Raw genomic sequence first — 15,058 nt, forward strand, 5'->3', positions numbered from 1 at the left:
GGAATGCCGTGCCTCAAAGGCCTACCCAGTTTCAATGAAGAGGTCATGTATTTCCTAGAAGGCAAAGTCCTTCAGAAAACTAGAAAGGCAATGATGAACAGGATAAAAATATAATACAGAAGATATACCCCTTCTGCTGAAAGGCTGCAAGGAGGACAGGGCATAGGACCAGAAACTGCAGTTCTATACCCAACCATTGTCTCATGCTGGAGGGAATTATCAGAGAATCTTTTAAGCCAGGACTAATGATACTTGGGGATCCAGAGCGGGACAAAGAAACTGTAGCTGGGCCCTAGATTAGACCCTTGCCATTAGCAGCCTGCACCTATTAGCAGCAGGAAAGACCTTTAATTCATTTCTGAAAAGTATCTAAAGATTAAAATGACAGCTGGCATCTTTGTATACTTAAAAAGATTGTGGGTCCTTCTGCCTTACAAGTGGAAGCATGACTGCAGGGTGGGTTGGCATACCTATGTTAGCTTGAATTTAACCAGCTCAGGTAACAAAAGCCATGAAGTTGTGGCAACACAAGCCATGCATATACACCTGGGATGGATGCTGGAGACATACTCAAGTTCCTAGCCCACACTAAGTCTGTACGACTGGGTCTTCGCTGCCACTGTAGCTGGAGTAAGGGTAGGCTCAGGTTTTTTCTACCAATGCTGCAATCATACCTTTTGACTGGAGTCTAGGCATAGCCAAAGAGGACATGTAAATTCCTTTATTTATGCACATACAATGTACTAGTGCAGTGGTCAAATGAGAGGGACTGGTGGAGATAACACAGGAATAAAATTCAGGTGTGACAAAAGAGAAAATAAATTCTGAAGCCAACTGAAACAATGAAAATTATCCGTTCACATACATCGAGGATGATATGTACAAACTGTTGAAAGAAGACTACTAACGCAATAAAAAATATTTGAAGTTTTACTACTTGCTGCTCAGACCTCTCATGTTGTTGCTCCCAAGAAAATAAAACACATAATATAAAGAAGTGGCCCTAGACCTTCTCTGAAATCACCCACACATAATTTTATAGGAATATTTTTAGTTGCACAATATTAAAACATCTCTCTATACAGCATATCCTCTGTGAGTAATCCAAGTAATTTCTGTGCCTCTTTTCAGTTTCTTGTCCTACCTTGGAACCTGATGGTGTTGTTGATTATTTCCAATGTGTCAGCTACAGCATTATATTCTCCCACCTTCACTTCCTTTCTTTCTGCAGAGAAACAAACAAAGGTGATTGTTTATGTAAGTTCACATACTCTAAATTATTTAACTGTTTTCCCTTTCTGTTTGTTGCTATATTTACATCCAAGGTATCACAGAATGACTCAAAGAAAAGAAATACAACCGGAGTGAGTGATTTATTAAAGCAGACTGCCAGATTTTATATCCTCTACTATAAAAAGATACATTTCTGAACTTTTTAAAGAAACACAAAATTATGTTTGATAATGTTTTTATCAAACAATGATTTAATTAAGGAGCAAACAAGTTCATTTGGAACAAACGTCAGTAGTTTCAATAAGTTTAGTAGTTGAAGACTCAGATACTTGCTTGGGGTCAGATTCCACCATCCTCTGCTCATACCCTCTACTTCAATTAATTCCATTTGAACCAACAGGACTGCCCAATGAAGAAGGTATTTTCCACAGGAGATAACTACATGGCAGGTCCAAGTTCTCAAAGAGCAGATTAGATAGAATAGGAAAATAGTATCTTCCACCTGATTGTTGTTGTGAATTAACAACACATTAGTACTGTCAAAACCCTCCTTATTGATTTGGAGAGATTCGGAAACATTTGGAGATTTGGACATAGACACAGCTTTAAATATTTTTTCTACATACCTCTAGGTAGCAGGGGCTCAGGAGTGCTGCGATGCTGGGGCACATGGAGCAACTCACAGAAATGCAGGGGGCTCGCCAGCACGCTTGGCAGCAGACCTGGAAGTGGACCAGAAGCACTTCTGGTCCACTTTTGGGTCCACCAGGGAGCATGCAGAGGGCCCCCCCACGTCCCCTTGACTCAGTGACTGGTGCCTCCTGGGTCTGGGGAAGGCACCCGGGGTCCCCCTGTGGCTGATTGCCGAGTTGTGGGGGGGAACCAAGGGGCACCCCTGCACACTCCCCAGCAGACCTGGAAGTGGATTGGAAGTACTTCTGGTTCACTTACGGGTTCGTCGTCGAGCATGGGGAGGGACCCCATGCAGTCCTGTGGGATGCTCAATGCACCCCAGCATCACAGTGATCACAAGCCATACCTGGTACCTCAAGGTATGTAGAAAAAACTTTTAAAGCTGTCTGTGTCTGAATTGCTGATTATCCAAATCAGCATTGAATCTTCAGATTCGAATTTGGCCAAATTGAATCAGGGACAGTTATCCAAATCAACGAATTGAATCACTGTCCCCGATTCGGGCCAAATCCAAATCCGAATTGAATAGGGCCGGCTTTGCACACCCCTATTGGCAATCTACTCTTGCCATTATATTTGCACTTGTACTGTACTTGACATATATCTGTCCTGATCTATTAGGGTTTTTTTGGCAGGAACTATTTTCACCTGTTTGATACAAAGCTTCTTGGTTTAAATTAATGAACCTCTCAACTTACTGTTTGTTACTTTTTTCTTAAAGGACACTAACACCTGCATTACAACATTTTAAAACATTTTAAAGCAGATGTTTTTTACTTTATTCTAGAATGTGCTATTAATCATTTTCCTGTCTTTTTCCCCTCTTAATCCTTATTGTTCACTGTTAGCATGACCTGGTAGAACCCCTAGATTCACGTTTCATAACTTCTGCATCTGACTTAAAACTAAATCATAAGCTTCCAGGAGGCAAAGGGGTTTTTTTTTCTTTACAGCAGGCAAATAATGATAAAATTATCAAGTTCAAGGCAAATAGCATATTGCAAAATAGCTAGGGTACAAAAGGTAGAACAGAAAACTAGGAGACTCTGTGTGGGCTGCCTATATTTTCCTAAAATGTGTAAGAACAGTAACAAATTATTCATAGTCATAAATATACCTTAGCAAAAGTACAGGCAAATGAGCAAGAATACCAGAAACTAAAAGAAAAATGCTCAGTTGAACAATAAACATCATGTTCTACGCAGTTCTGAGCACCAGATTCCACAGTTACTCTGACTAAATATGCAGGTTGATCCTCTTACTAATTGATCAGACATAGAAAATTTCTTGCAACATCCAAATTCTGTTCATCTGCTTAATGGTACAATAATCCATGAGAACAGCATTCCCTGGCATTCCGTGCATTGTAGTTATTGTAAAAATATCTCCTCTCTGATCAGGTCCATCAAATTCATTGGGCTCCAGTGTAGTGAGCTGCATCATTTTCACTGCAGTTATTAAAAATAATACACCTTTTCCTACTGAAATTACATTTTTATTAAAAAATATATTATTCAGCCATAAAGCAAACCTTAAGACAATCTCCTCTTATAATGAAGCTGTGACTAGAAATATATGAAAGAACTGTGATCCTAGAGTCACGGGCATACAAATACAATCCTTTCACAATGCAAACAACTGCATTAGTAGATACACAGTGTTAAAGCAATGAAACATGGAGCAGCAACAGATGCATTGTTTGAAGAGAAATAGGTATGTATGGTGCAGAATCTGATGGAGAACTATGCTCTTTACAATAACATAGGCATGGGACAGACATTACACATAAACTGGTTGAAGTGATCAGAAACTGGTTTAAACCTATAACAGAACATAAGTTTGGTGCACATAAACCAGTTTCAAACTGAATAAAACTGGTTTAAGATAAACCTGGTTGAATGTATTATCAGACTTAACTGATCTGGGTCAAACCGTTTTATGCAATGTCTGTCCCAAGCCCCTTCCTGGTTTAAATTAAACCAGAGTCTCTCAGCATCCCAGATGCTATGCAGCCCTGGGCTGGCTATGCTGTGCTGTCTGCTCTAGAGAACAGGCTGGCTCTCCCCTCTGCTCCCTAGCCACAGCTCTGGTAGAGACTGCAGGCACAGCACGGTCTGCCTTGCTTCCCCCTGTCCTCCCCGCCCCTGCTGCTCACTGTTTGCAGACAGTATGAAGAAGCAGGGAGAAGATTGAAAAGCTCAGTATCATCTACAGATGTATGCACTGCACACCCTCACTTTGCCTCAGAGTGCTCTCCAGGGGCTGGCAACACTCCTGCTCCTTGACTGGGACTGTGCAGGCCAGGGTGGGGGTTTAAACCCCTCCCTAATCAGAGCATCCTGGCGAGGCCTGGCCACCGCCCACCCCAGCTCAGCACTATAAAAGGGGACGGAGAGCTGCTCTATTGCCCCCTGGCTTCTTGCCTAAGCCACTGTAGGCATGTGCCTGCATTTCTTCAGTCCAGAGAGACTGTCTGTGCAGTTGCAAACTAATTCAATCTAGGCAGGTTAGACTAGCCTGCAAAGCTGAATCAATTCAGAGTAGTTGAATCAATTCAGAATCAAGTTAGAGTAGTTTACTTTCACATGTATATGTATATTTGTCAACTACTTCTAGATAGGAACAGTTAAGATAACAACTCATTTTCTTAGTATTGTTAATGAAAATACATTTGATAATTGAGGGCAAATGCTAAAACTACAGATACCTTTTGATTTGATGAGTAAAGTGAAATGAAGAGCAGAGAGCAAACTCATTTTTAGGTCTTTTGTTTGTGTCCCTTTTTGCTTTATGAAACGGTATGAAGACAGCCTAACAGGTGGTTTTGTTTTCTAAGAAGCAAATCAGTTTTTTGCTTATTTTATTCCCTTTTTTTAACACTAGAAATTTGGGATTCTCTATTCTTTCCTGATCTATTATATGATGTTACAGATTGTTGTTTATGACATGATCTTTCTATTCTTTCTTTCTGGGTAAAACCTTTCTACTCTTCCAATCCTAAACCTGCTAGTAGCTGAAATAGCCTTTGATGTACATTACATCTTCCTTGGTTATGTTGTCTATGGCTGCCTCAACAAAATAGAGGAGCAACATCACTCCATCCTTCCCCTCACATTCATGACATGGCCTTTTCCTCCTACTCAGTCTTTCTCTTTATGTTGAGGGTCTGAGGTAGAGTTGGCTACACCAGTTAGGGTTTTCATATTTCCAGTTTCAAAAAACAGGACACTTCTTGGGGAGGGGGTAAAATGATTGTGAGGAGGCAGTGATATGCCCATGCCCTGCCCCTGCCCCTCACTCCCAAGCCACAGCCCACCCAGCTGCTGCCCCTCACTCTCAATCCACAGTACCCCACCCCCAGACCATGTTGGTACCTCTCACTCCCAACCCACAGCCCCCCCATCTCTGCTGATAACCCTCACTCCTGACCTATAGTCCCCTGGCATTGCCTGTGCCCCACACTCCTGACCCACAGACCCTCACCAACCTTGGTGGGGGTGACTCCCAAGCCACAGCCCACCCAGCCCTGCCAGAGTCCCTCACTCCTGACCCACAGCCCCCTGCTCCCCCCAGCCTTGCAGTGTCTCCCAGCTGCCCCACCCCTGTGAGCACGGTGCCACCAGTCCAACCATGCACACACCCATCCCCTCCGCACACCCCTGCCACACAAACACAGAGCTCTCCCACCCCCCCCTGGACAGTTCCCAATCCCTGGCCTACTATTGCTTTCCCCCCATAGACTTACCTGCATGCAGCTGCCAGAGATGCCCCCACCACCCTGCCTGGCTGCATGCTGGTCATGTGTGTGTGTGCACACAGGCACATGTGATGCCACCTGCCCCTAATCACCCTTCCCCTGCTTGCCCCATCCCCAAGCAGCTCCTTGCTAGGGCAAGCTGGGAAGTGCTGGGAAAAATTTTGATTCTGAGCAGACCACAATCCCAGACATTTGTTGATATTTAAAAAGAGATACATGAATGGAGATAGGAAGAACCAGAAAGAGGACATGTCTGGGAAAACCAGGACATATGATAACCCTAATGTTGTACTACTTGAGGGTCCCATTCGATTAGGTGAAATCCTTGTTTGCCTTTTGTCAGCCAGTACATAGGGTAGCACAAACAAACAGATGAAAACAGAGTAATTTGTCTAGGTATCATAGCAAGAAGAAGTGAGAAAAGGAAATGAAACAGAAAAATTCCAATTTCTGAGTATGGAATAATCTTTCAGTCGAACCAAAGGCCAAAAAAAATCTGACTGTGCCATCTACTCTACAGAAATGGCCACATTTTCTAACAGAGCTTTAAACAGCATGTTTCTTTACAATTTAAACCCATTGTATATCCAGTGTTGATGGGACATACTGTAGCTTGTCAAAGTAACTTGATGTCATAATTGTCCTGTTCTGGGGCTCACACTTGAACAAAGATTTTGAAAACTTAAAGACATCTTTGAGAAGAACCACTTGGCTGATTAAAGGAAAAGTGGAAAAGAGGTCTTAGGTGAAAGACTTAAAGCAGGGGCTAGCAACCTTCATAGGCTGTGGGCTGGAACAACCTGGTCCCAGTTCAGCCAGGGTTGGGTGGCTTCAGCAGTGCATCAACCCCATGCCTAGGCAAGTAACTGTCATTGCTTCTCCCAGCTTCCCACCCTCACTCTGCTCCCTGGCTGGGGCACAAGTATACCTTCCAACTGGTGGGGAACTGAGCCAGTGCCAGGGCTGAGCAGCTGTCCCTACCCCCCAGTTGCAGCTGGAAGCCCAGCTCAGCTCCCCACTGGCTGGAACAGTTGTAGGCAGAAGCAAAGCCCACTAGCTCTGTGAGCCAGATCCTGTGGCTCCACAGGCCAAATTCAGTCTGCCGGCTGCATGTTGCTGACCCCTGACTTAAGGTACTTCTCTATCAGAGAAGTTTATGCAGAGACTTCGTTAGAGTCTGTAAGTATCTACAAAGGGGAAAAAAATTATACTAAAGCATTCTTCAATCCAGGCCTTTAGTTCCTCTGCTCATCTGAATAACCATCCTTTGAAAAAAGTATTTTTTCTACAGCTTCTCTTATTCCCTCTATGGCCCCCATTACAAATTATATTGTTCTCCATAAGCTCTTCCTTGCACTTTTCTCTCTCCACATAGTTCTTTTACCCATCTTCCCTCTTCCTTCCGTATTCATGTTTTTCCTGTCTTGGCCCCCATCCTCCTAAGGAATTTTCTTCTTTATACTCCCTCCCACACACTTGTTTCTCCCCTTCTCCCTTCTGTTCTCCTATCCACCCTCTTTTCTCCCATCCTTTCCTAATTCTTCCCAAAGGGAACTGATAAATGTGTTTTGTGCTCATTAGCAGTCATTATCCAGAATCTTTGCCATCCCATTTCTAATAATAATGCAATAGGTATGACTAGCTGCTTAGCATTTTTGAAAATCCTGCCTTATGTTTAGGATTCAGCAAACAATTTTAAGCATTTTTTTAAAATATTACCAAAACATAGAAAAGTAGGGCTGGAAGGGATCACAAAAGGTCATCTTGTCCAACCCCCAAACCAAGACAATATCCTCTGTGTCTAAACATCCTGAATAAATGTTCATCTAACTTGCGAGTAAAATCTTCCACTGACAGATTCTATAACCTCTCTAAATAATCGGTTCTAGTGCTTAACCGCAATCATTATCAGAAAGTTTTTCCTAGTAGCCAACCTAAATCTCCTGTGTTGCAATTTACCAATTACTTTATGTTCTATCCCTGGTGGACACAGAACAGTTGAATGCCATCTCTTTTATAACAACCCTTTTAGTATTTGAAGACTGTTAACAAATCCACCCTCGGTTTTCTTGCCTCTAGACCAAATAATCCTACATTATCCTTATCTGGGTTTTTTTTAGACCTAAGAATTTTTGGTATTTTCTTCTGGATGCTTTCCAATTTGTGCACCTCTTTCTTAAAGTGCTATACCCAGAATCGAACATAGTTTTCCATGTGAGGTCTCTCTACTGATGAATAGAATGGAAAATCACTTCCTGTGATTAGTACACAACACTACTGATAATAAGTATGTTGTTAGGGTTTGCTTTTTTTTCAGCAATACTAGTCTGGTTATGTATTTGATTCCCCTGGGCAAGCCTACTTGATACCTCTTCCAGTTTCCCCATGAGCCATTTGTGACCACTCTTTGAGCACAGTTACCCAAACAGTTATACACTTATAAACAAACTAAACAAATATTCTTTAGATGGAACTAATATAAGACGAGTGAAATTATTTCCCTCTAGACAATATTTGCTTGGCTTATTTATAAGGAGGTAATGGAAGGCAGTATCAATAGCCTTACTAAACTGAAGGTACATCATATACACTGCTTCCCCATCTACAACACCTCACCTCATCATAAAAGGAAATCAGGTTGGTTAGTCACAACCTGCCCTTGAGAAAGGGCCAATGCCTGAGCCCTTCAAACCATCAGGTACCCCCATTTCTGTAACCAGTATCATATTGTTTTTGACTCCCTGTCCCAAATGACCAGGTACCCATTTATATCCTACATTACAACAGACATTTACAGGCCTTTATCTCAGATCTCTTGAGCTTATTTTAATAAACTACTTCCTCCTTGAACTGCCAGGATATTGACAGTGGCCTCAACCGACTGCTTCCACAGTGGCAAGTTAGATGTTGCAAGTGCCAAGGTTTTGATGTTTCAGGCATTATGCATAACAGTTATGCGTGTGAGCCTTTTTCCTAAATTTTTTAAGAACAGATTATATGATGATCTGGGATGATTCAGATAAAGACAATCTAGCCTTGAGTAGCAGACATGGATTAGATTTCCTTCTGAGGTCCCTTCTTGGCCTATGTTTTATGATTCTAACTAGGCCTTGAGGACACCCTTCAACTTGGGTCTAGATCAAGGTATTAACTCACACTGCCACCTCACCCTATGTGGAGAGGGCATAAGGGCTAATTTTCCTCAATAACTGATGATGGTCCCAGGATTAAGAGGGACAAAAGGAGGATGTGAATTGGAAGAAGGCTAGTTGACCAATACAAGTACAGAACCTGAGCTGGTGTTTGCAAATACCAAGGAAATCTAAGATTCACCCTAGATTTGGCTGGGTCTTGTGAAATCTGTTTGGACAGCTGTACTTTTCTTTTACTTTTGTGCTGCTTACTTTATAACCAGTTTAACAAAGTGTTCAAAATGGAAAAGCTATTTTAAATCTCATGTGTTGAGTTGGTCTAATAGTTATGGAAGGCAATATATCAGAAAATAACCATAAAAGTTTCCACTGAACTACTTTTTGTTAGGGATTTGGCAGAAGATTTTAGTAAATTAACGTAACCTTCATTTACAATACATTATTGTCCTCACCGCAAATCAACAAAATTAACAAGTCCATGTGCCAGGTTTCTAGGTCTGGGAAGATACAACAATAAGATTAAAATAATCTGTATTTACTATAATCCAAGACTACTTTGAATTTAAGATGATCCCAAATAATTACGTTCTAGACATGGAAGATATATAAATGTTCTAAATTTCTATGTCTAGAATCTAATTTTTGGAGGGCTGTCTTACATTTGTTGGTCTCCACCACTGCAGTGGGGTAAGCAGGGGCACGGGTGTAGGTGACAGGGGAGTGAAATGGCCTGAACCCTGCCAATTGTTGTCTATTCCACACCACCACAGTGCCTGTACCCTCCGGTGCCTGACGTCTGCCACTTGCCCCCCTTCCACCTGCCTCCTCACCACTTGCCCTCCTAGCATGTGCCCCCTGCTGCCTGCCATCCTGCTTTACGCGCCTCAATGCCTGCTGCTTGAGCTGCTTCCATGCCTCCCCCCTCCTGCTGCTGCTTACTTTCCCCTCACAGGTCCTGGTCCAACTGAGGCCCCTGCCCAGCCATGCAACAACTTCAGGGGCAGCTCCAGCCTCAGTACTGGAGTCAGGGCCAGAGTTGCAGGTGCCACTGGATGGAGCAAAGCACCAGCTGGAGCTGGGCCTGTGACTGGAAGCTAAGCAGTGGCAGTGCAAGGAGGGAGAGACAACAGTGGGGTGGCAGTGGGGAGCAGAGGTGTGGGGGAGCAGAGGCTGAGTGGAGCAGGTGGTGAAGAGGAGAATATAGCTGTGGCTCCAATCCTGACCCAGGGGCAGATTTGGAGCTGTAGCTGATGCTCCCATCCCCAACCCCACCCCCATCCCAACAGCTTGTACTCAAGTCCAAGATGAGAGGCTTTTTTCCATATGTTGAATGGGGGGAAAAACCTCATCTCAGATTCTAGTGAATATTGTAAATGGGTAAGCCTTTCTTTATACATTTCTATTCAGTTTTAGGCAGTCACAATATTTTTTTGTTTGTTTAAAGACGATAGTTCTGATATTAAGCACTGCAGTTCAAATGAGGGATAAAATGTCAGGTTGGGCAGATGATTGTTCTTAACAATAGCCATCAAGAAGAAAAGATAGGAGATGGAGAGAAAAAGAGAAGGGAAGCAAATCCAAAAGAGAAAAGAGACTGTGTATGAGTGAGAAAAGAAATTATTTGAATTACCACAGTATTTCACATTCATTATAGTTAGATGTGATAAACTGGTTCTGCTAGAATAAGAGCTACCTGACCATTAACCTGAAACTTTAACTGAATGTTTTTGATGTTTGAGAGAGAAAAATTCCCCCATAACATTTCATCTTTATACACCCTGCCTTCTTTGCTTCCAACTCAGACAAGGTGTAGAGGGGCCACAATAACCTATTGCCTAATGTTATCAAAATATATATAGGCATTATCTGATAATTACTTCTAAAGGCATCTTTCCAATACCTATCCACTATTATTCCACTGTAGATATGAGGAAAAAGAGAGATGCGCTAAATGACTTGCCAAAAGCTGAACAACATGCATTAGCAGCAGAATCAGAAGAAGCCAGAAACTTTTATCTTCAGATCTTGCGTTATTTCAGGTCAGGTCAGTTCTGAGGCCGGTGTGACCACTGGGGCAGCTGAGATGCTGTAACAACCGTTCGCTATTCCAATGAGGTCAGTTGAGTTGCTCTGCATCATTGGTGATTCTTTGGGTGGAGTGAGCTGGTGGTGTCCATCTCCTGTCCAGGTATAGATGGCCATTGGCTTGCAAGGAGCTCATCCACCCTTTGATAGGTCTTGTTTTTAGTCCTGTTGGGTGTCCACAAACCCTCCTGACCCAGGCAAGCCCAGCTGGAGGCACCAGTCTAGTTACCAACAACCTGACCACAGAACAGGCTATACTGGTTTACATGGTACCAGAGGGAAGACCAAGAGAGGCCTGGCATGACACCTTCCATCATTTTACTACACTGGTAATGGCATTTTTGCCTAATAACAAATAAGAAGTATGTAAAATATCACCAGAAATCCTGAAATTAAATTTCTGGTCCAGTTTTATCAATCTAGATTTGGACAATATAGGCAAAGAGCTATATTTTTAGATTAAAAAAAAGAATGTACTAATTGTTCATCTTTCTCTCCTGTTTTAGTCATTAGAATATGTTTATTTTGGGTATGTGCAGAAATCTAGTAATAGATTAATTAACAAATCTAGTAAATAGTTACTAGTAAATCTAGTTGTATTTATTACTAAATAGTAATAATCTATTTGCATTTATTGAAGTATGTACCCCAAAGCTATACAATGAAATCAATGGAAACCATTATTAACTAAGACATTTTATAACTAGTAATATCAACATCATCTTACATTTATATGGTGTCTGAACTGCTATAAAAATTATGCACAAAGATAATTTCATTCACCACTGAATTGTGACTATGTATCTTGTAATTTGGGACATTCCAAAGATGCTTCTAAATCATATTCATAATATCCCAGCTCATTTAATCAAGTCCTTGGCATTTTAAACTAAACACTAAATGGAACTATAAGTTTAATATCTGACTTTATGATTAGTATAGTATATCATATAATGTTAATTAAGACTTACAATTAGAAGATATAACCATTAAAAGACCCATCACTAATTTGTACAACATTCAACTCAAGCAAAAGACTTTGGGGATTGTCAAGCTATATAGCAAGGGATGGCCTGGTGTAATTAATTTTAAGTTGTAAATATATGTAATATTGTACTACAAGCTTAGATTTTACTTGAAGAATCTAATTTCTGCTATGTTCTCTTAAAAAAAACCTGGAAAAACTTTCCATAAAAAGGAATCATACTCATTTTCTTCTCTCTGCAATCTTGGACATAAAAAAAAAAATATACTGATATACATGACAATTCAGGTATATATATTATGAAATATAATTTTAGTTTTAAATGTTGGAATTGATCTGAAAATACCAAAATAATCTGGGATCAGGAATTGATTACTGTATTAAACCCAAATTCTCCAGATAGAGTCCCATATGGACATGCTGTTCCTGAGTGGCAAAAATGAGTATGTAAGAGCAAACACTAAATAGCATGTGTAAAAGTCCAGAGATTCAGTCAATTTTCCATCAGCTCATGCAAGACGAGGAGGATATTCAATGACAATGCAGCATTTGGCTCCCTTCCTACAAATAACTGCTGTATACCCTTTAATACCTTTACCTGTGAGAGTACCTTTACCTGTCTGCAATGGAGCTGTTCAAGCTACTCACATGCATAGGCTTGGACGAGGTTCCAGGGAAATGTCCCAAGAGCCCCCAGGATTTGGATGACTTCTAAGCCCATCCAAGCAGTGGCAGGTTTGAACACAGATGCCATTGATCTGGGTATGTAAGTCCCAGTTGGCAGGCAGCCCAGGGCCCAGTAACTTAAATCAACAGATCCATCTGTCAGTGTCCCTATGACAGAGAAAGCTGAAGCCAGGAGGCTCAGGAGGTGAGGGATGCTGGTGACAAGGGGCAGGCGGCCCTGGCTGCCTTCTGTTGCGTCTTCAGTTTGATTTTAGTGTGCTGAAATATCAGTTGCTATAAGGCATTATCTAAGATATGCTTTAACTCTGCAATACATTCAAAGACAAAAGGCAGTTATTAGCAATGGACCAGCATATCCATCACATGAACCAATGAAGAAACTGGGTCTCAGCTGGGAATCTCGTCATGAAACAAGGCAGTGGTGCTCTTATTTAAAAAGAAGAAATACCATTACCATCTTTTTGACAAATGGTATACTAATTTGCTAAAAAAATAAGTAATGTTAGTTATCAAAAAACTATTCATGATTTTGTATTAAGCTCAACAAATCATTTCCCCCAAGAAAACAAAAATGTGTGATGTGGTGCCAGCACATACTGCTGCTGGTAGTTGCCTTTTGCTGAGTAGCCTTCTGTTTGGTCAGTCACCCACAATGTGGGAGACCCAGGGCATGGGCAGATGAAGTAATTATACCAATTGAAAATGGGAAGAGGAAGGACTGAGAGAAGTTCAGCTGAATCTGTGGTAACTGTTTCAACGGTCTGCTCAATCCTATGGTTAGTGGAAGCTAAATCACAATAATTTGTTACCTTTTCATACAGGGGTAAACCTCTGCAGTTTCACATTAGATTACTGTGGGGTAGGAGTTAACAAATGGATGTGCAGTTGTCAGGAGCTGTTTGTAAGTGGTGAGTCCCCTCGACACATACATTGTTTGCATAATGGTTTGACTTCCTCCTCTGGCTGAGGCAATATGAGACTTTGTCTCCCACCTCTCTGGAGAGTGACCCAATCCCTGGGCCTTCCTGGGACACTGCTCAACCCCAAGAAAGGGAGGGTTTGACGTACTTGAACTACCTCTTCATCTTTTAGCTGCTTTGTGAACCTGGATCACCATTTACTTTGCTTTTCTCATAAAAGGAAATAGAAAAGAAGAAAACGTTTTCTCATATTTTACTGTAAATAAGATGTTTAGGTTTTTTACTTTGGCAGGAAAAAACAAAATATGTTCATTGCCATTTCATCTGAATGATTTTCATCTGATGTTGTGTTTCAGTCAAAGAATCAGTTGTATGTGCAGCCCTAACTACTGTGGCTGAGAGCACCTCTACTTTCTCCTAACCTTGGAGCCCCATCCACCCTGACCCAAGACAACGACAGGATTAGGCACCCAGTGTTAGTCACTTTTCTTATAAACCCTGTCTTTTTTCTCAAACATTTTAGGGAGTTCAGTGGTTAGAAAAACCGCTTGAGTATGCCTGCCCATAGAGAGGAACTGAGATACCTAAAGCAGGCACGGGCAGATCTAGGAATTTGAAAATCAGGGTACAGAAGATGCAGCTACAGCTCCTTCCCAGCCATCCCCTCTCTTGTCACCCTCTCCTCTCCAGCTCAAGGACCTCCCTACACATTAACACCCTCCCCCCCCCCGCACGCATAGTTTACCTAGGGTTTGCCTCTAGGTGCAGGAAGGGGGGATCCACCCACTGCCACTGCTGTCTCCCCCTGACCTGGGGGCAGGGGGAAATCCCAGGGCTGCTCCTTCCCCTCTCCCGCTGGGGCTTTTGTGAGCAGCAGCACAGGGAGATGGGCTCAGCTGGGAGTGTTGGCAGTGAGCAAGTCCCCCTTCCAGTTGCTCCTACTACCTGCCCAAAGATGGTGCCCCCCACTGCACAGAAGCAAGTGCTGGAAATAGAGGAGCTCTCCACTGTTACTGCTGTCCCCAGCCAAGCCTGGCACCCCAAGTTGCTGCTTCATGATCCAGTTGGAAAAATGCAGTGGAGGAGGAAGGAGACCTGTTGTTATCCTATTGTTATCAGGACCTGCTGCTGAGCCTGGCACCCTGCATAGCCACTTCTCGCAGCCCCAGGGTGGACAGGGGCAAGAGCAGTCCTGGGACTTCCCCAATTCCTGGGTCAGCTAGGAACAGTAGCAGTGGTAGGCAGGTCACCCCTTCTTCACTTGTTCCATGCTTGGACCTCCCAATAGTCCCAGGCTAGGCTGGGGCTCCAGCTATGCCTTAGACTCTGCAAGAGACCCAGGTATCCATGGCCATGGGGAACCAGAACCGCTGGTATGTGATGTACACAATAAAAGAGAAGTGCAACTGCACCACTGGATCTGCTTGTGAAAGTACAGGTGAGTTAGAAAGATCCAGCTCAGGTCAAAGGCAGACAGGTGTTAGGATGCTCTGCCAGGGTATCAATACAGATGGGTCATGGCCTGAGGTTGCTGGGCATGTAGGGA

At 42.5% G+C, this 15,058-nt stretch overlaps 1 protein-coding gene across 1 annotated transcript in view; it reads right to left on the minus strand.

Annotated features, from left to right (window-relative positions):
• GABBR2 (gamma-aminobutyric acid type B receptor subunit 2) overlaps positions 1–15,058 on the minus strand; it is a 984,392-nt gene that overhangs the window by 309,269 nt on the left and 660,065 nt on the right. Inside the window, 1 exon segment of the mRNA XM_006021507.2 lies at positions 1,145–1,225. Within this exon segment, the coding sequence (XP_006021569.1) occupies positions 1,145–1,225 (81 nt within the window).

Source organism: Alligator sinensis, unplaced genomic scaffold, assembly GCF_000455745.1.
Source record: "Alligator sinensis unplaced genomic scaffold, ASM45574v1 scaffold386_1, whole genome shotgun sequence".
In the NCBI taxonomy this organism is placed as follows: domain Eukaryota; kingdom Metazoa; phylum Chordata; order Crocodylia; family Alligatoridae; genus Alligator; species Alligator sinensis.